The 21,494-nt window shown below is 35.6% G+C and overlaps 3 protein-coding genes across 3 annotated transcripts; 2 read left to right on the top strand and 1 right to left on the bottom strand.

Moving 5' to 3' along the window:
• Positions 1-476: 476 nt before the first annotated feature.
• On the top strand, positions 477-6,384 carry LOC110731276 (EH domain-containing protein 1-like). Its single transcript, XM_021911119.1, has 16 exons — positions 477-784; positions 913-992; positions 1,793-1,861; positions 1,999-2,056; positions 3,047-3,099; positions 3,181-3,226; positions 3,307-3,365; positions 3,832-3,945; positions 4,046-4,148; positions 4,247-4,296; positions 4,406-4,534; positions 4,629-4,880; positions 4,992-5,071; positions 5,449-5,575; positions 5,664-5,807; positions 5,934-6,384. Exons 1-16 carry the CDS (start codon positions 700-702, stop codon positions 6,117-6,119), a joined length of 1,635 nt encoding a protein of 544 aa, XP_021766811.1. The 5' UTR covers positions 477-699; the 3' UTR covers positions 6,120-6,384.
• Positions 6,385-6,556: 172 nt separating this feature from the next.
• Positions 6,557-9,394, bottom strand: LOC110731275 (G-type lectin S-receptor-like serine/threonine-protein kinase At2g19130). Its single transcript, XM_021911118.1, has one exon. The coding sequence runs from the start codon at positions 9,052-9,054 to the stop codon at positions 6,658-6,660; it is 2,397 nt and encodes a 798-aa protein (XP_021766810.1). The 5' UTR covers positions 9,055-9,394; the 3' UTR covers positions 6,557-6,657.
• A 7,199-nt stretch (positions 9,395-16,593) lies between these two features.
• On the top strand, positions 16,594-18,708 carry LOC110731144 (zinc finger MYM-type protein 1-like). Its single transcript, XM_021910976.1, has one exon. The coding sequence runs from the start codon at positions 16,594-16,596 to the stop codon at positions 18,706-18,708; it is 2,115 nt and encodes a 704-aa protein (XP_021766668.1).
• The last annotated feature ends 2,786 nt before the right edge of the window (positions 18,709-21,494 follow it).

Raw genomic sequence — 21,494 nt, 5'->3', positions numbered from 1 at the left:
CTAGAACTTGAGCAGGAGTAATTATATTTACTTCCACTCTTCAAGACTCCGAGTACTTAAATATAACTCTCTCCGTCACAAAATGATTGACATGGTTAAACATCTTTTACAAAATTCATATCATAATCCAATATTCCTGTATCAAACATGTATGATACATGCCGATAAAGGTAACAATAAAATACATGTGATTTAAACGGAATAAACGCCATGCCTATCACAAACCCACCACATACTAGTTTACATAATAATTAGATTTAATTCATAATTACCCAGTAACTTTTTTTTTTTTTTTTTTGAGGGACAATTACCCAATAACTTAAAACAACAAATGCAACCCAAAACATTAAATAGTTTTAAAAATTACAAAATGTGAAAAAAATAAGTCATGAAAAAATACAGTAAAAATGAAGTAAACAGTGGCACTTTTTCCATTAATTAATATTTAAAAATTATAAAGCCTCTGAAAATTTCCGCCTCTCCTGTTTGTCTCTTCCTCCATTTCAAAATTTTGAAGTTAGCTCTTCTTCCAAATCACACTATTAGTGGAGCTTCCCCAATTTTCTTGTATTTTTTTTTTCAAATTTATTTAAATATTCTCGTTGAATTTTTGCATTATATATTCAAGTAAAACAATCAATTTCACTGATTTTTTTTTTAAAAAATTCGACAACAAAAAAAAAAAAAAAACCCAAAAATATGGAGATATCTACTGGCCCAATTTCTACATGTTCTAAAGAACACCAGAAAATTTATCAGCAATGGTTTCCAGTTGCTGATTCAGGTACTTTTTTTTAAATCAATTTCCCCATTTTTATTTTTTTATTTTTTGAATTTGGGGTTTTTTTTTTTTTTTTTTTGAATTATTGCTATGAATTTACTTTTTTTTTTTCTTTTTTTTTTCCTGGGTAGATGGAGATGGTCGAATTACTGGAAATGATGCAACCAAGTTTTTTTCCATGTCTAATTTGTCTCGATCTGACCTTAAGCAGGTACTTTTTCACAATTTATCGATTTTTTATTAAATAAAACATTTCTAGGGTTCTTATTTCAGCTGAAGTTTTCAGATGAAAATTTATGTTTTATTTTTGGTGAAAGGGGTATTTTGATATTTGCTCAATTCTTTAATTTTAAGAATGGTAGAAGTTTATTGCCTGTTTTATTTTGAGCATATTACTAGGAATTTGGTAACAATCTCTAATGGTTTGGAATATTAAATTGTTGATAATGGGATTGTTCCGAATTCGACGTACGCAAATTAGTGACGGTGGTGGTGTTTTGTTGTGTATGTACTTAACATTCATTCACTTACTTAACTTGACTGATGAGTGTTTTAGTGATCATTGAGTATTTTGATAGGATTTGAGCTCAATGAAGCTTGACACGGTTCACGTGATATGATTATGTAATCTCCTGATTTTCTTGTGCCATGAGCTCTGATGTTATGGCTTCTTAGTGCGGAATCTGGTGGGGGTGGGGGGTTGGATTTTGTGTCTTCTCCATAAAATTATCTCGGAACATCATTCAGTTATTCCATTCGTTGTATTCCAAATGCTGTAATGATGTGCTCACCTATGGTGACAACATGACATAGATGGGGATTCCTCAAGTTACCTACAAGTTACAAATATACAAGAATTGTTATTTTGTATGTTTGTTAGTCAATTTATTGTCTATGGAGTAGATGTTAATCAGCTCAATTTTTATAATTTTGGTGATCAACACATTTATTACTATCATAATTGGTAAGTGATTGCTTTTTTACATGGTTCTAACATATATCGTTTTTAAGGTATGGGCACTAGCAGATACCAAGAGACAAGGTTACTTGGGCTTTAAAGAGTTTGTTGCTGCGATGCAGGTTGGTATATATTGGTTGAATTCAATAGTTATTTTGTGTAGCGTAGTTTAAGTCATATATGGAAGATGCTATGTAGATTATTAGTGTTATGGTGATTCTATATTTTTAGATGAATGCGTTTGATTATATATTTGCAGCTTATATCTTTGGCTCAAGCGGGAAAGGAGCTGACTTCTGATCTTCTGAGTAATGCAGGTAAGTGTCTATGTGAATATTTTGTTTTCACTCATTAAATTGCAGATTTAGACTACAAGTAATATGTCATTGCAAAAAAGTTTTACCATTCTTTCCTACTTGTTTTCTATGCTCAGCCACCCTCCCCCCATTTTTGATACATCAAGTTGTTTTAAATATTGACCTATTTTGGTAAGAATGTAATTGGCTTTAATAAGTGATTGCATTATACATACCATTACAAGCCTGATTTTGTTGCATCATGTTACATATCAGACCATGAATGTACTGTTTGGTTTGCTCCAATAATTTCTTTTTTATATTTTAATTTTAATTTATTTAATGGGTTATGGATGATTCTAATCCATAGAAATACAAGCTTAAGATAGAAGTTTCAATTGTTTTTTTACTTACTTTGGGGGATGGAAGGAGAGGGGGGGGGGGGGTTATGAATATACTTTTGTGGGGCAGTGCATAGAATTGCTGCGAAAGTCCACTGTTCAAAAATCTTCATGCAGGCAGAAAAAGAAACCTTAAATGTATAGAATTAATATAAATGTTCTACTGCAATAGCATCCTGAATTCTTCTGTCTTCCCCTTTACATGCCTAAGAAACCATCTTCAAACCCATGATCTAGAGTTCTAGACTCCCAGACCTGGCTGAGGCAGCTGCTCTTGAAAAGGGTTTAACAATTTGGGTGCGTGAAAAAATGTGCAGTTATTAAAGATATGGATTGTCCTGTTGACAAGTCATTAATGGTAGTGATTTCATGGGCATGTTTCCTGCAGTTGGAACTTGTGTGTGTGTGTGTGTGTTTTTTTTTTTTTTTTTTGGCATGGTTTGTTATCCATTGCTCTCGCGCTAAAAGGAAACATTATGAGTAGGACAACCTTCATACTTCTATTGTAGCAATATTTGCCTGATAAACTGCAAATTTGTATGCTCTTGTGTCATACTTTTATTCCTATTATATTATTAATTTACTATATTTTATTGGCGGTGATTTTTAGCTATGGAGGACATTCAACTCCCTATAATGGAAGGGCTGGATGCGTTACTTGCTGTGAGTATTAGCTCTTGGAATTATACTGATTTAACTCTATCTATTATCAATTTATAGCTAATATACTTGTTCTGTGATTAGAAAAAGAAGAAGACCACGACAACATATGTTGAACCTGAATTAAATGGTTAGGACTGCTCATTTGGCACAAGTTGTAAATAGGCTCTATCTATATTATTACTAATCATTTTATTGTTAATGCTGAAGGATCTCCTCAACAGTCACCACCTACATCAAATTGGTTTAGTTCAAAGCCCTCAAAGAAGGTAATGACTTGCTTAGTTATAGCAGAAATTTCACTTTTTCCTCTATATTTTCTGGTTTCAGTTTTGTCTGTCTGAGGAACTTGGAGCATGTCTGCATTTGTGTTTTAAGAGAAGGCTTGCAACAATGCATTTGCGACCATTTGTTTTCTTGTTATACTTGAGCATCTTATTTTCTTGAAATTACCCACAAGTTTTGTTTTGCAACGTGAGTGTGTTATTTTTTAAAATTGTGTTTCCAGGACCGTCTGTTATGAATATTCAGCAGAATCATAAGAAATGAATCTTTGAAATAGAGTAATAACTAATAAGCTTCTTTCTTGATTTTTTTTTTTCTTGGTAGGCATTTCTTGTTTTCTTAGGTAATATACTTGTGGGAATTTTTTAAAATTATCTACGTACTCCATATAAGAATTATTGATTTTGATTGTTTTGTTGATGTTTTTTACCCCAATATATTTTGTGCCAGATACCACTCAGTGCAGTAACTTCTATAGTTGATGGTTTGAAGAGATTATACATTGAAAAGCTGAAGCCACTGGAGACTACCTACCGCTTTCATGACTTTGTTTCACCTCCACTGGTGAGTTAGAAGTCAAAGTTTTTGTAAGCGCGGTGTTGTTATATAAATACTATGTTTGCTTGTGTCATTTAAGTTAGTGAAGTATTTTTTTTCTTTACAGACAAACAGTGATTTTGATGCCAAACCTATGGTTATGCTGTTGGGACAATATTCTACTGGGAAAACTACCTTCATAAAACATTTGCTGAAATGTGAATATCCAGGTGATTTGCATTGCTTGCACGTGTATCCACTATCCAGTCGTGTTCAGACCTATTATTTTGGTTATTTGATGTTCTCTTTGCTGTCTGACTTCCAACAGGAGCTCATATTGGACCAGAGCCTACTACAGATCGTTTTGTTGTCGTCATGGTATTCTCCAGTTTGCATTATATGTTTTGTTGCGTCATCCTGCTGATCAAAATCAAAGTCTGTTTCTTTCATCTTCCTTTTAGTTTTCTAAGTCTTGTTATATGTTCAGTCTGGACCTGATGAGAGGAGCATTCCTGGGAACACGATTGCTGTCCAAGCAGATATGCCATTCAGTGGTCTCACAAACTTTGGCGGGGCATTCTTATCAAAATTCCAGTGTTCGCAAATGCCACATCCTGTAAGGGATTAATCTATAATTCATCTTTACTGTCATGTACTCAAGCTGTTAATTTGCATTTTGCTAATTTAAAAAATTTCTGGCTTTTTTTCAGCTGTTGGAGCACATAACTTTTGTTGACACGCCTGGAGTTCTGTCTGGAGAGAAGCAGAGAACTCAGAGAAGCTATGACTTTACTGGAGTGATCTCATGGTTTGCTGCAAAGTGCGACCTTATCCTTTTGTTGTTTGATCCTCACAAGCTTGACATAAGTGATGAATTCAAGCGGGTAATTTCATCTCTGCGCGGTCATGATGACAAAATCCGTGTTGTTCTGAATAAAGCTGACCAAGTCGATACCCAGCAGGTAAGATCTTGATTTACAAATACCTTTAGAGGCTATGGTTTATACTTGGTCTTGAAGATTTTTCAGAAAAGCATTTTATGATTGTGGCCTAATGTATATTATATATTGCAGTTGATGAGAGTATATGGCGCATTGATGTGGTCGCTTGGAAAGGTTCTAAATACCCCTGAGGTCTCTCGTGTTTATATTGGGTAAGTATTGCCTTTTGGTTCTAACTTGTTGGCTAATCAGATTTGCATATTTATATTACGTCTGAATCTAATCGTCTATGGTGATCCTTTGTATACTATTACTGTTTAGTGTTAATCATTGTTGCTTAGACTAGGTTTCTTCGTTTATTTAACTGACTTTTTAGGCTTCAGCTCATGCCTTTTACTCCCTCATAGTGCTTAAAGCCTTAAATTATATTTTCCTCAGAGTTGAGTCCTCTATATTTGTTTATTCTCTTTCTTTTGGTGGTTTGAGGTTTTGTGAGCTAAGTTTTAAATTATAATTTGCTGCAATTAAACATTGGAAATGTTAATATTTGCTAAATCAATATCATCAAGCCATGATTCATCTTTTTCAGTTCATTCAATGACAAGCCTATTGACTCTGAAGCAGTTGGTCCCATGGGAAAGGATCTTTTTGAGAGAGCGCAGAATGACCTTCTTACTGATCTGAAGGACATTCCAAAGAAAGCTTGTGATAGAAGAGTATGCCACTAGTTTTTAAAAAAAATATTTGCTCATACCTTTTTCCCCTTTCTTGACTGGTGACTAATTTTACTGTCTTATCATACAGATAAATGAATTTGTGAAACGTGCCCGAGCAGCTAAGATTCACGCTTACATTATCAGTCACCTGAAGAAAGAGATGCCTTCAATGATGGGGAAAGCTAAAACACAACAACGATTAATTGATAATCTTGAAGATGAATTTCTTAAGGTTCATATTCATTTCTTTTTTGAAACAAGTTCATATTCATTTCTGTGTCTCTCTCTTTCCTGTCTTTTCTCAATTCTCCATTTCTGTCCTCTCACATGCTATGTATGTTGAAATTTTCCGAAACAGGTTCAGAGGGAATTCCATTTGCCAGCAGGCGATTTTCCATATGTGGAGCATTTCAGGGAAGTTCTAGGTGGCTATAGTATTGACAAATTTGAAAAGTTGAAACCTAAGATGATTCAAGCTGTTGATGACATGCTTGGCTATGATATTCCAGAGTTACTCAAGAATTTTAGAAATCCATATGAGTGAATGTGAATGAAACCCCGGAATATCCGAGAAATGAACGACAGGGCTACAACACGTAGCTTTTGTAGATAGTTTTGTGGTATGCTTAAATTTAACTGTAATTCAATGAATTTTATCATTTTTCTCTTGTTTAGAGGCAAGTCATGTTGCCATCTCCGGTGCCTGTCAGGTGAAAATCCATTGCAACTAGGATAAATGAACAAACTGCTTGGTAATTTTGATGAATATATTTTTGGTATTCATATAAATACTTGATTTTGAACCTTAATGCTTATACGTAGTATATTGATAAATGTCTTTGTTTTAGAGTTAATCTGCCGGAGAAATTGAGTGTTCAACATCTGAAACTATTTTTTCTGTTGAAGTCATTTTGCTAGTTGGTGAAATTGATCCATTTTTCAGGAAATACTATTTGCAAATTGTGCCATTTGATTCATACATTAAGATAATACAAACAAACAATTTAAGCTGTGCTTCAACAAAATAATGATTTTACAATATCTTTGGAAAGAGTATTTAACTATTTACATATTTTCATTGCTCAATTATCCCCTGCTATGAAGAAAATTGTTGGTTTTGGTGGTTCCATGATTTCCACAGTGCCTTCGAGCATTTTAGCAACCTTTCCCATGGATGGTCTCATCTCCGCCCTCTCTTGAACACACCACATTGCTGTCTTCACCATTCGGTCGATCAATTTGAAGTGCACCTTATCATCATAAGCATGTTTAATTTGACAATCCAAAATTTCCTCCATCCTCCTTTCTTCGATTGCCATTTCAAATGCCCAATGTGGCAAATACCATTCTTCACTTGCAACAGCGGAAGGTCCTTGAATTAGATTCCTTGCCCCAGTCACAATTTCCAAAAGTACCATGCCAAAACTAAACACATCAACTTTAGATGTGATTGAGTCATTCTTCACCCATTCAGGCGCTAGGTAGCCTCGTGTGCCACGAATCCTTGACTTGGTTACAATCTGCTCCTTCTTCTTCAGTTTAGACAGCCCAAAATCCGCAACCTTGGGGCAAAAATCATCCCCTAAAAGTATATTCTCTGGCTTGATATCGCAATGTAAGACCCATTCTAGACACTCTTCATGTAGGTAAGCAATTGCTCTTGCCACTCCAAGAGCAATCCTATACCTTATATTCCAATCTAGTATCGGCTTTTGTTTGAGACCGATCATTGCTTCTGTCTCATTTGTAGTGTCTATACCATCAGACACATTGTGACTTGATCTAAAGAGATACTTATCGAGTGATCCATTAGGAACATGTTCATAGACCAAAATCCTACGACCCTTCTCGTTACAAAAGCCCCATAAACGAACCAAATTAAGGTGGTGCATACGCGCTATGATAGTCACCTCACCCCAAAACTCGGCGTCACCACCAGTGACATTTTTCAAGCACTTAACAGCCACCGGACGACTATCTTGCAACTTTCCTATGTATACATCACTAAAGCCACCTTTTCCTATGATGTTTTCCTCAGAGAAATCTTTTGTTGCTAATTTTATTTCAGCATAACTAAACCTTTTGGGCCCAGATGTGGGCAATAGCCCAAGCCCAAGTGTTTGGGCCATATCTCGATACTTCACATATCTCTTTAAGAAGGCCCAAAACAAGAGTCCTGCACCAGCAATTTCAGTGGTAAATAAGATGGTTATGATTATTATGTTTCGGGTCGTCCTATCGGACTCTGCAGAAGGATCCGGCAAACTAAATTGGATCGGGCACGTAGTATTTAGTACCTCCGACATACCCGTAAAATTACTTGGGTCAGTTTCTGAGTAGTCCACTCTAAGATAAAAGGTCATCTCCGTACCCGGAGACCAATACCCGTTTAAGAGTCTATCAAGTTGGAGCACACAATAGCCAAACATATCATACTTAAACCCGAACCCGAGGCATCTTTGATTTAACCTACACTTGGACCTACAATTAGCCAAGTTAAGTGTATTTATGCTAGTTTGATTCGACCCGCCCGAGTAATTAACATAATCAAGCCTTAAAAACTTGCTTTTACCCATATCAATAATCGGATTCTTTCTCACACACGAGTCCGACCCGGTGCTCCGCCTAAAACCCGGCGGGCACACGCATTCATAACCCGATAACGTTAATCCATTACTAAAACAAATATAACCCGGCCCACATAAACCATGTATTCGACAAATCTCAAGTACAGCCACCCAAACAATAGCCCATGAGTGCTTATCCGGGTCAAAACTAAAGAAACGAAGGTTCCCATCATCACCCAAGGTAAGTCTTCGGGTTCGATTCTGCCCGAAATCCGCCAAAATAATCGGATTCCCACCATTATGTTGGACTAACCCATCAACACCAAAACTCACAAACGAATTAGCTGCAGTCCAATACGAATCCGACCCGTTAAAAACCAAACTTGACCCGTTAAAGCTAAATTTCCCATTTCTAGAAACCAAAACGGTGTCGTTTCCAAAAGTTTGATTAGGAAGAAAAGTATCAGTTGGATGATCAAAACTCTGCCAAGAACCAAGCATCAAATTCCCATCATCCGTGAGAATCAATCCGGTGGAGTTGGAGCTCACTGAAGTTGGGGTTGACCATATTGTGGGCCCAGAAGAGCCGTTGGTTAGCCGAAGCTGACCATTAGAAGTGATGTTCAAGGAAGCCGAAGCTTGAACAGGGATAGCCCAGTTGGCAGACCAAACTATGGTTTGATCAGATATGTTGTTATACCATATCGAGAATGTGTACAGGTTTGAAGAACCCGGGAAATGTCGAAAACCGGCTGCGAAAGCCGAGCGAGGGGAGACAAGGGTTTTGTTCTGAGATGGTTGCCATGGGGAGTTTGAGGAGGTGAAAGTGGAGAGAGATTGAGCAGAGGAAGATGGTGAAGATGTTAGAAGGTTGATTATTAGGAAATTAAAGAGAATTAAATGGAATTTCATTGTTTTTTGTTTTTATTTTTGGGAGGAATTGTTTGGGATTTTGGAGGTGTTTGAGGTGTGAGTGGTGGAGGGTGTTTTTATGGCTGCTATCATTTGAATTATTGGTATTTATTTGACATTTGACAGTGGACCATTGACTTTTTTCAATAATGGCATAAATTAAATATTTAAATTTTTATTGACAACTTGGTACTACAGAGTATTTATTAATTTGATATTGGGTTTAATAATCTTGGAGAATTAATAAGTTTAGACTTATTAGAGTGATATTAAGTTTTGTATTTCTTTCATCCTTTAAAAATTTATATGTGCTTTAATTTAATTACGAAACATCATCTACCAATGACACGAGTAACATTTTAGGAAGAATTGTTTTACTTTTAATGCATGTATGCTCGAGATGATTAATATTTTTGAATTTTTATGGGTACAAAATAGAGTTGTTAAAAGTTGACCTGATCTGAAATATCGACTCAAACCCGATTATTAACCGATTAATCTGAATCCGAAAAAATGGTGACCCAAACCCGTTTTAACTCGTCAAAACCCGAATTTAACCTGAATTGTTACTAACCTGACCTAAATTTAACCCAACTCATTCCTAACCCGATCCGAATTTAACCCAACCTGTTACAAACCCGGCCCGAAATCAACCTGACTTGTCATTAACCTGACCCTAATTCAACCCGACTTGTTATTGACTCGACCCGAATTTTACCAGACCTATTACTAACCCGACCAAAAAATTCAACCCGATCTGTTACTAACCCGACTCGAAATCAACACGACTTGTTATTGGCCCAACCTAAATTAAACCCAAATTGTTCCCGACCCGATTTCAAATCACCTTAAATGCAATTAAGACTACCTTATTATTGTTGATCAAAGCATTTTGTCAAGGGAGACCAAGTCGGTCCAGGCCAGCAAAAGAAAGGAGCATCATCCTCAAATTCAAGAGTTAAATAATAGTATATATTTGTTGTATGGTCAAAGGAGATAATTATCTTCCTAAATTATAAACTGTAGTTCCCTAGTATATTGTCATATATATTATAGTCAAAGGAAATAATTACAATGATAAAAATGATAATTATCTATTTATATTTAGTTGAACCCGAATATGACCCGACTTAGAAATGACCCGACCAGATTGTAACCTGCATATTATTGAATTGAAACTAAACCGACTTGACTCCGAGAATGACCCGACTTGATTATAACCCGCGAATTATTGACTTGAACCGAACCCGATTTGAACCCGAGAATGACTCGACTTGAAAATGACTCGACCTGATTATAACCCGCAAATTATTAACTTGAACCGAACCCGACTCAGACCCGAGAATGACCCGACCTGATTCTAACCCGCAAATTATTAACTAGAACCGAACCCGACTCGAACCCAAGAATTATCCTAACCCGTTTTAACCTGAATTAAACCCAACCTATTGTTCACCCCACCCGAATGTAACCAGACTTGTTATTAACCCGACCTAAACACGATAAAAAGTATGACCCCACGTGACCCGACTCAAGCATGACCTAACCCAAACTTGACCCGCATAGGTTATGGAATTAATCTGAATTAACCCGAACCACTCTTACCGACCTAAACCTGACCCGTTTACCCGAACTTACAGCTCTACCCGAAATCTCCAAAATTTCTCAAAAAGCGTGGATATTAGTCTTCAATTTTGGAATTGTTTAACTTTTTTCGCCCGTAAATAAAAATTGTCGAAATGTTTACCGTGGTCCCTAATACCCTCTGAGAGTCTAATTGGGTGGGTGGAACAATCCAATTTGCCTTTAAACGACCAATTTACTGGTTTACAACTTGCACCGATTTCATTAACTCAAGCCTACCACGAACATTTATGACAACAAATAATTATCATATATGGTTACAAACGGCATTATATGACCCCGAGATGTATCCTATAGAATTTCAAAACCTTTCGACACCGTGCCCCGAAACCTCCAAAATTTCTCAAAAATCGTGGATAATTAGCTTTCAATTTTGGAATTTTTTTGACTTTTTTGACGGAAAATAAAAATTACCGAAATGTTTACCATGGTCCTTAATACCTTCCGGGAGTCCAATTGGGTGTGTGGAATCATTCAATTTGCTTTTAAACGGCCAATTTACCGGTTTACAATTTGCACAGATTTCATTAACTCAAGCTTACCACGAACATTTATGACAACATATAATGATCATTTATGGTTCCAAACGGCATCATATGACCCCGAGATGTATCCTATAAAATTTCAATACTTTTTGACACCGGATCCCATGGTCTAGCTCAAATACCCTCTGGGAGTCCTATTGGGTGGGTGAAACCATCCAATTTGCCTTTAAATGACCAATTTACCGGTTTACAACTTGCACTGATTTCATTAACTCAAGCATACCACGAAAATTTATGACAACAAATAATGATCATTTATGGTTCCAAATAGTATTATACGACCCCGATATGTATCCACTAAAATTTCAAGACTTTTCGACACCGGTCCCTGAAATCTCTAAAAAATTTTAAAAAGCGTGGATATTAGTATTCAATTTTGGAATTTTTTGACTTTTTTCACCCGAAAATAAAAGTTGTCGAAATGTGTACCATGTTCCCTTATACTGTCCGGGAGTCCCCATTGGCTGGGTAGAACCATCCAATTTGCCTTTAAACGACCAATTTATCGGTTTACAACTTGCACCGATTTCATTATCTCAAACCTACCACGAACATTTATGACAACAAATAATGATCATATATGGTTCCTAACGACATTAAATGACCCCGAGATGTATCCTATAGAATTTAAATACATTTCGACACCAAGGCCTGAATTCTCCGATATTTCTCAAAAAGTGTGATATTAAGCCTTCAATTTTTAAATTCTTGACTTTTTTTTTGCTCAGAAATAAAAATTGTTGAAATGTTAACCATGGTCCCTAATACCATCTGGGAGTCCCATTGGGTGGGTGGAATCATCCAATTTGGCTTTAAATGACCAATATACCGGTTTACAACTTGCTACGATTTCATTAACTCAAGCCTACCACGAACATTTATGACAACAAATAATGACCATATATGGTTTTAAACAGCATTATATGACCCCGAGATGTATCCCCTAAAATTTCAAGACTTTTTGAAATCGGGCCTCGAAACCTCCAAAATTTCTAAAAAAGCGTGGATATTAGTCTTCAGTTTTGTAATTTTTGACTATTTTTTCGCCCGGAAATAAAAATTTCCGAAATTTTTACCATGGTCCTTAATACCCTCCGAGAATCCAATGGAGTGGGTGGAACCATCCAATTTGCCTTTAAACGATCAATTTACCGGTTTACAACTTGCACCGATTTCATTAACTCAAGCCTACCATGAACATTTATGACAATAAATAATAATCATATATGGTTCCAAACAACATTATATGACCCCGAGATGTATCCCCTAAAATTTCAAGACTTTTCGACAATGGGCCCCGAAACCTCCAAAATTTTTCAAAATGCATGGATATTAGTCTTCAATTTTGGTATTTTTTGACTTTTTTTTCGCCCGGAAATAAAAATTGCCAAAGTATTTACCATGGTCTCTAATAACCTCCGGGAGTCCAATTGGGTGGGTGAAACCATCCAATTTGTCTTTAAACGACCAATTTACCGGTTTACAACTTGCACTGATTTCATTAATTCAAGCTAACCACGAACATTTATGACAACAAATAATGATCATATATGGTTCCAAACGACATTATATGAACCCGAGATGTATCCCATAGAATGTCAAGACTTTTCAACAGCGGGCCTCGAAACCTCCAAAATTTCTCAAAAAGCGTGGATATTTGCCTTCAAATTTGGAATTTATTGACTTATTTTCGCCCTGAAATAAAAATTATCAAAAATTTTACCATGGTCCCTAATACCCTCCGGGTGTCCAATTGGGTGTGTGGAACCATTCAGTTTGCTTTTAAACGCCCAATTTACCTGTTTACATCTTGCACCGATTTACCTGTTTATAACGGCCAATTCAATTAACTTGCACCGAATTCGACTTGAACCGAAATTTACCCAAACCTATTTAACCCGTCAAAAACGAATTTAACCCGACCTATTACTAACCTGACCTGAATTCAACCCGACCTATTCCTAACCTGACCCGAATTTAGTCCAACCTACTACAAACCTAACCCGAAATCAACCCGACTTGTTACTGACCTGACCCAAATTCAACACGACTTGTTATTGACCCGATCCGAATTTTATCGCACCTATTACTTACCCAACCAAAATATTCTAATCTATCTATTAGTAACCCGACTCGAAATTAACACGACTTGTTATTGACCCGACCTAAATTCAACTCACAAATTTTTCCTGATTCGATTTCAAATCACCTTAAATGCAATTTAGACCACCTTGTTATTGTTGATCAAAGCACTTTGTCTTAGGAGACCTAGTCGGTCCAGGCCGGCAAAAAAAAGGAGCTTCATCCTCAAATTTAAGAGTTAAATATAATATATATTTGTTGTATGGTTAAAGGAGATAATTATCTTCCTAAATTATAGACTATAGTTCTCTAGTATATTGTCATATATATTATAGTCAAAGGAAATAATTATCTTGATAATAATGATAATTACTCCCTTCGTTTTTTTTTGAAGTGTTACACTTACCAAATCCGGCCGTGTTGTAATAAGTATTACACTTCTTTTTTTGGCAAAAAGCTACATTAAAATATTATATATTTCTCCTCTCATGGTCTCCACCCAAACCCACCACTATTTTTTTTTTTAATCTCTCCTTTTACATTCATTACTTTTCAATAAACTATCAACTCCACTATTTTTTTTACAATTTTTTAATTTTTCAACTACCCTACTTACCTCTAATTTTATTTAAGTTAATTAAATTGCCTAAAACTATGTGACGGTCAAACTGTAACACTTAAAAAAACACGGAGGGAGTATCTATTTATAGTTAGTTGAACCCGAATATAACCTAACTTGAAAATGGCCCCAACTGTTGTAACCTCAAATTATTGACTTGAACATAAGCCGACTTGAATCCGAGAATGACCCGACTTGGAAATGACCTAACCTGATTATAACCCGCAAATTATTGACTTGAACCGAACCCGACTTGAACCCGAGAATGACCCGACTTGAAAATGACCCGATGAGCTAATTATAATCTGCAAATTATTGACTTGAACCGAACCCGACTCAAACCCGAGAATGACCCGACCTCATTCTAACTCGAAAATTATTGACTTCAACCGAACCCGATTTGAACCTGAGAATTACCCTAACCCGTTTTAACCTATGAAAACCCGAATTAAATCCGACCTATTGTTCACCTGACCCGAATGTAACCCGACTTGTTATTAACCCGACCTAAACCCGATAAGAAGTATGACCCGACGTGACCCGACTTAAGCATGACCCAACCCAAACCCGACCCGCATAGGTTATAAAATTAATATGAATTGACCTGACCCGAGGTGACCCGACCCATTTAGCCGAATTGATAGCTCTATTACAAAATTCTTTGACGGTATATAATATAGTACTAACAAAAATATCATTTTGCCAATTTTTAAATTCAAACCTTCGGGTCCTTAATTATCAATTTCTATGATGACTTATAACTTCATTCCCATAACTTTCAAGGGTTACATTGTTTACTTTTATAAATACGTATCAATTAATGTAATCCATTTGCTATGGACCCGAGTATTTATGTTATATGAACGCACACAGTATAAGGCCAGGGGTACATAATTTAATTTATAGTAGTCGTGCTCAGGGGCGGATCTAGGGGGGTTCAAGGGGGTTCATTGAACCCACAGATTTTTTGGAAAAAAAATATAAGTTTTAATTTTTTTTTTTTAAAAAAAAAAGGTTTAAAAAATTTTTTGGTGAGAATAATTATCACATGAGTAAGTTTGGCGCATTGGTAATTCTATGGAGAATAGAGCAGCGCGCTCCTTTAGTACCTTAGGTCTTGGGTTCGACTCCAACTGCCCCCCTTTTTTGTACTTTTTTTTTCTTTTAAAAAAAAACTCCTTACATTCAGATTTCAATAAGTCATATTTCAAAAATCAAACATCAGACATTTTTCCCCAAATTCCCAAACACCAAAACCCTAACTTTAAAAAACTCCTTACATAAAGATCCGCCCCTGCCGCCGCGGCACGCCGGCACCGCACACTGAGACACCGACGGCCGACCGGGCGACCGGCGAGGCGGCGACCACCTCACGGAGATACGGACGACTGGACTGTGGACGACTGGACTAGGGACGAGTGGACGACTCACGGACGAGTTTAGATTTCGAGTTCTTCTCTTCTACAATTGTGACTTTGCGAGTCCTCTTAATCTCTTATTCCTCATTTCCTCTACTCCTATTAAATCTTAATCTTGGTTTGCTTCATTGCTTGTTTTATTTTTCCCCAAATTCCCAAACACCAAAACCCTAACTTTAAAAAACTCCTTACATAAAGATCCGCCCCTGCCGCCGCGGCACGCCGGCACCGCACACTGAGACACCGACGGCCGACCGGGCGACCGGCGAGGCGGCGACCACCTCACGGAGATACGGACGACTGGACTGTGGACGACTGGACTAGGGATGAGTGGACGACTCATGGACGAGTTTAGATTTCGAGTTCTTCTCTTCTACAATTGTGACTTTGTGAGTCCTCTTAATCTCTTATTCCTCATTTCCTCTACTCCTATTAAATCTTAATCTTGGTTTGCTTCATTGCTTGTTTTATTTTTTAAATTGGTTTATGGTTTTGATATATTGTTGAATTCTTGAATTGTTGAGAAATTGAATTGTAGAAAGTTAGAAGTTAGAAACTTAAAATTATAAATTTTTACTTGTTCTGTTAATTAAAATTTGATAATTAGAAGAAGTTTATATTGTCAAATTTGTGTTTATTGGGGACTTGTGATTTTTTTTTTTTTGAAAGGGAAGTGCTCAGCGAGCACAATTAGAATTAATCAGCTGAAATCAACAGCAGCCAAGGCAGCAAGGCCTTGTTTATTGGGGACTTGTGATTTTAATTGATAATTAATTGTGTATTTTGTGTATTATTGTAGATTGTAGAGCTTTTGTTACCATGAGTTTAGAGTCTTTTGGAAACGTGCCGGGAAGTCAAAAAAGTCCTCTACTTGTTCTTCACCTAGTTCAAGGAATCTTCCAATAGAAGAAGATGTTGTAACTCCTATTGATGATGTGGATATTGAGTCTCCTAATGATGATGCGGATGTCGTGTCTCCTAATAATGATGCGGTTCCAGTGGCTGCTTCAATTCCAATCCCTGAAAACACAACTCAAAGTAATCCAAATGCTAGTGTTGAGTCTGATGATACTCGCATTTATGATGTTCATCTTCTTCCACATGATCCTGGAAAAAGAATTCCAATTTTGGAATATCCTGCTACTGACAGGGATGCTGTGAGAAGAGGTTATATTACAATGAAACGTTGTGATCCACGCACTCATAATTTCCCTCGAAAAAAATAGGAGGTATGCGTCGATTTAATGTTGCTTGGTTTGATAAATATGATTGGCTTGAATATAGTGTGGAGAAAGATGCGGCTTTTTGTTTTGTGTGCTACTTGTTCAAAGATAAAGTTGATTCTATGGCTGCTAATGATTGCTTTATTAAAGGGGGGTTTAGAGGATGGAATAAGATTGGTAGATTTAATATTCATGTGGGAGGTCTTGGTAGTTTGCATAATCTAGCTTATGAAAAATACAATTTTTTCATTAACCCAAAAACATCAGTTGCCGAATCTTTTTCCACTTACACCACAGAAGCTAAACTTCAATACAAATATCGATTGACTTATTCAATAAAATGTATTAAGTTTCTTCTAAGTCAAGGCTTAGCTTGTCGTGGGCATGATGAAAGTGAAGACTCTTGGAATAGGGGTAATTTTCTTGCACTCTTAACATGGCTTTCAGAGAATAATAGTGATGTTGCAAAGGTTGTTCTAAGTAATGCCCCGGGAAATAATCAAATGACTTCTCCTTTAATTCAAAAGGACCTCATTAATTGTTGTGCCAAAGAAACCACTAGACTTCTCATTGATGATATTGGGGATGACTACTTTGGAATACTAGCAGATGAATCTAGTGATGTATCTCAAAAGGAACAATTGGCCCTTTGTTTGCGTTATGTGAATAATAAAGGGAAGATAACTGAGAGGTTTCTTGGAATTGTACATGTTAAGGATACCACTGCTTTGTCACTAAAAAGTGCAATTGAGTCTTTGCTTATGGAGTATTCATTGAGTTTGTCTAGAGTTCGTGGACAAGGTTACGATGGTGCTAGTAATATGAGGGGTGAGATAAACGGTTTGAAGACTTTGATCATGAATGAAACAAAACAAGCTTATTATATTCATTGTTTTGCTCACCAACTTCAACTAACCCTTGTTGCTGTTGCTAAGGATAATGATGATTGTATTTGGTTGTTTGACCAACTTGCTATTTTATTGAATATTATTGGTGTTTCTTGTAAGAGAAGGGAAATGATAAGAGAAATACAATCTCAACATGTTCTAGAAGCATTAGATCTAGGGGAAATTGAAAGCGGACAAGGTTTAAACCAAGAACTTGGTTTAGGTAGGCCTGGTGATACTAGGTGGGGGTCACACTACAAAACTGTTTCAAATGTTACCTCATTATATGCTACTATTGTCAAAGTTCTCAAGAAGGTTGGATCAAATAAGCTTTATAAGGATGATCGTGTAAAGGCTATCACTGTTATGTCTACATTTGAATCCTTTGAGTTTGTTTTCATGATACATTTGATGTCTGAAATATTTGGGCAAACTGATAAATTGTGTCAAGCTTTGCAAAGAGGAGACCAAGATATTGTTAATGCCATGTCATTTGTTACGTTGACTAAGGAACAATTGCAACAAATGAGGGACCATGGGTGGGAAGAATTTTTGCATCTTGTGCTTTCTTTTTGTGCTAAACATAATGTGGAAGCTCCTAATATGGATGATATGTATGTTCCTCGTGGAAGATCAAAACGCTTCTTTGCCAAAGTGACAAATCTTCATCGTTTTTGGGTAGAAATGTATTTAAGTGTCATTGATTTACAACTCCAAGAGCTCAATAATAGATTTGATGAGAAAAATATGGAGTTGCTTATTTGTATGTCATGCTTAAATCCGGTAAATTCATTTGCGGCATTTGATAAGCAAAAGTTGATGAGACTTGCCGAGTTATATCCCGAAGAGTTTCCAACTAATGATATGACAATGACTGCTCTTCGTCATGAACTTGGTTTCTATATTAATGACATGCGTACAGATGCAAGGTTTGGAGACTTGAAGGGTATTAATGAGCTTTCTATGATGCTTGTTGAAACAAATAAGCATACTTCTTACAAATTAGTTTACTTGTTGATAAGACTAGCATTGATCCTTCCGGTGGCGACTGCAAGCGTGGAACGAGTGTTTTCATCAATGACTTATGTAAAAAATAAGTTGCGGAATAGTATGGGTGATCAACTATTGAATGATAGTTTAGTTACTTATCTTGAGAGAGCCTTATTTGCAAGAGTTAGTGATGATGATGTATTAGCACGCTTTCAAAGTATGAAAACTCGAAGAATGCTTTTGTAGTTTTTTTTTTTTTTTTTTTAGTGTGTAATCCATCCATTTGTAATAAAAATTTGAATTTATGTATTGAATTTTTAATCAATATATGATCATCGTTTTTTTTTAAGATTTCGAACCCACGGTTCGGAATTCCTGGATACGCCACTGGTCGTGCTGGATATGTTTTATTAATATTGCTACTTTTAGTGGCACATATTTACTTTTTAAATACATTTTTAAAGGTTACACAAAACACTTCAAAAAAGTTTTGGAAAATGATTTTACAGTAATCAATTTAAAAGGAAGCTGCACAAGTGAACATACAATAATTTAAACGTATGAGTTACTCAGGATTGAAGTATTTAATTATCAATTCAAAGAAGGTTGATCTATACACAAACGTTAGTATTATCATTACTCGATTCTCTATGTTTTTGGTCCTTCGGTATGAAAAGTAGGAATGAAACGTTCAAAAAGTCTTCCTCGGTTTGACCCTTTGTCTTGCCCAAATTAGACTCAAAAGAGATTCAAAGAGCATGCCAGTAAGACTTTTAATAGTCAAAACTAGGTGGATCTAGTAACATAATAGGAAATTAGGAATTGGTAGTAAAAGTGCATGAACCCCTCCGGCACGAAATAGTTGGACTCGACATGAGTCCGTCACAAAACCAACACAAATTTCAAAAATGGTCTGACTTGACACGTACAAGTCGGTCACAAACCAATTCGACACGAGTTTGTCACAAGCCTGACACAACACTAGAGACATTCTATGGGCTAGAGGCCCATTCATGAAAATCATTTTTAAAAGTTAGCACAAGCCAGACATGTTATGGACCACAAGTACGACACGTGGACCGGGACATGCATGGATTCAATTTGTTTTGAATGATAGCACAACACGACTTTTTCTTTGCCCACTCTTGGCCTGATCCACTCAAATATGAGTTATGCTAACACGAGTGCACGACACATGAGTCTACATGGCTCAGCAGCCCATGCCCAGGCCTTCTTTAACTAATATACACCTAATTGGTAAAAAAATATATACTCCATCCATCCCACATTTTCGTGCTTATCTTTGAAAAAACATGGGAAATAAGGAGTTTGAAGAGAGTAGATAATATTGTAAGAGAATACTAAAAAAATAAGTAATGATTTTTTTGGTATATGTGTATTTTGTATACGTAAAAGGTAAAAAGTTGTATGGATTATGAATTTATGATAAAATTATGTGATGTTTTAGAAGGTTTTTAAAAACGTGATATTTTAGAAACATGCAATACATTTTGGGACACCAAAGAATGAATACACGCATGAAAATAATAAGGAGCGGAGGGAGTATACTTTATAGTTATACTACGTAGTAGCTTCCTTCATTCTTTTTTTGTTGACATGTTTCTTTAATCATATTTTCGAATGAACACACAACAAACTTCCAACGCTTAACACTTAATAAGCCAAATTATAAACAAATAAAACGATAGAAATTAATTTAAAGTTATATCATAACAATGAATTACAAAAGCTAGTCAAAAGTAGAATTTGGGAATAAAAGTGTAAAATCAAACTCCACTGTAAATTATAGTGAGAATGCTACACTATTGCTATTAAGCATGTTGTTATATAGATGAGTTGGATGTTGTGTCATTTAAACACAAAACAAAAATTTACTCAAGATATAATCAATCAGACAACTATTTCGACATTATTTTGATTTTTTTTTTTTTTTGACAAAGGATTATTTTGAATTATACGGATCAATGTAATTCAATCTAGAGCAAAACTTTTAAGTAAAAATAAATATTTTAAAAAGAAATGGATAATTTGCCAATTATTACCGCAAGTTAATACCACTTTGTAAATTACTACCGTAAATTAAAAAAGTTGTGAATTACTACCGCAAAATTTTTTAAGATGTTGCGATTACTACCAAACCCCCATTAAACTCAATTATGACGTCATTATATCTCTTTAACCCATGTTTGACCATGGTTAAGGGCTTTAACCACCCCCCAAAAAAAAAAAAATGGGTTAAGGATATAATGACGTTATGGTTAAGGACTTTAACCCATGTTTGATCATGGTTAAGAGCTTTAACCATGGCTTAAAGTGATATAATGACGTCATAGTTGGGTTTAATGAGGGTTTGGTAGTAATCGCAACATCTTAAATTTTTTTGCGACAATAATTCACAACTTTTTTAATTTGCAATAATAATTTATTACGAAGTGGTATTAACTTGCGGTAGTAATTGACAAATATTCCAAAAGAAATACATTCTTATATAATTCTATCATATAGAATAATGTGCTCTATGTCTTCTCTAGTGCAAAATAGTGCAAAATATTAAGACCCAAATATCTCTGAAAAGTTCAAGACATCAAGGTAAGGCTAATAATGAAATCAAGTGGGATTTTTTTTATTTTTTATTTTTTGTTTGTTTTTGTTTTTTATTTTTAATTAAGGCTTTAACTCACCGTATAGCCTACGACACTATTAGAGCCAAACATTATTTTCACGAAGAATTTTTTTTATTTATTTTTTGTGGATGATTGTACGTACATACTACGTATAAATCATGTTCAATGTCACAAATTGTACTATCTTTGATTTGTTATTACTATTCGGACCGTATTAATCACACAATCGTGATATTTTACAAAATTATAACATATATTTTTCCATTTACTAACTAGTCACAAGTCACAACTATTCAACAAACGAAACTCTTGCCAATCGGAAAGCAACTATTCCCTCCAATCCTTCTTTCTCGATCTATTCCCTCCAAAGAATAATTTTCAAATGTT

The sequence above is a fragment of the Chenopodium quinoa genome, unplaced genomic scaffold (genome assembly GCF_001683475.1).
Source record: "Chenopodium quinoa cultivar QQ74 unplaced genomic scaffold, ASM168347v1, whole genome shotgun sequence".
Classification (NCBI taxonomy): Eukaryota; Viridiplantae; Streptophyta; class Magnoliopsida; order Caryophyllales; family Amaranthaceae; genus Chenopodium; species Chenopodium quinoa.
Note: the sequence above shows the minus strand (reverse complement) of the source record. Positions and strands in the feature narration are given on the sequence as shown.

What these genes read in the sequence shown, in the direction of transcription:
- LOC110731276 (XM_021911119.1), top strand. Translation starts at nt 700, where the DNA reads ATGGAGATATCTACTGGCCCAATTTCTACATGTTCTAAAGAACACCAG. An exon ending in GTTCAAAGCCCTCAAAGAAG is followed by an intron (nt 3,366 to 3,831) that starts GTAATGACTTGC and finishes ATTTTGTGCCAG; the next exon opens with ATACCACTCAGTGCAGTAAC. An exon ending in GTTCGCAAATGCCACATCCT is followed by an intron (nt 4,535 to 4,628) that starts GTAAGGGATTAA and finishes GCTTTTTTTCAG; the next exon opens with CTGTTGGAGCACATAACTTT.
- LOC110731275 (XM_021911118.1), bottom strand. Translation starts at nt 9,054, where the DNA reads ATGAAATTCCATTTAATTCTCTTTAATTTCCTAATAATCAACCTTCTA.
- LOC110731144 (XM_021910976.1), top strand. Translation starts at nt 16,594, where the DNA reads ATGCGTCGATTTAATGTTGCTTGGTTTGATAAATATGATTGGCTTGAA.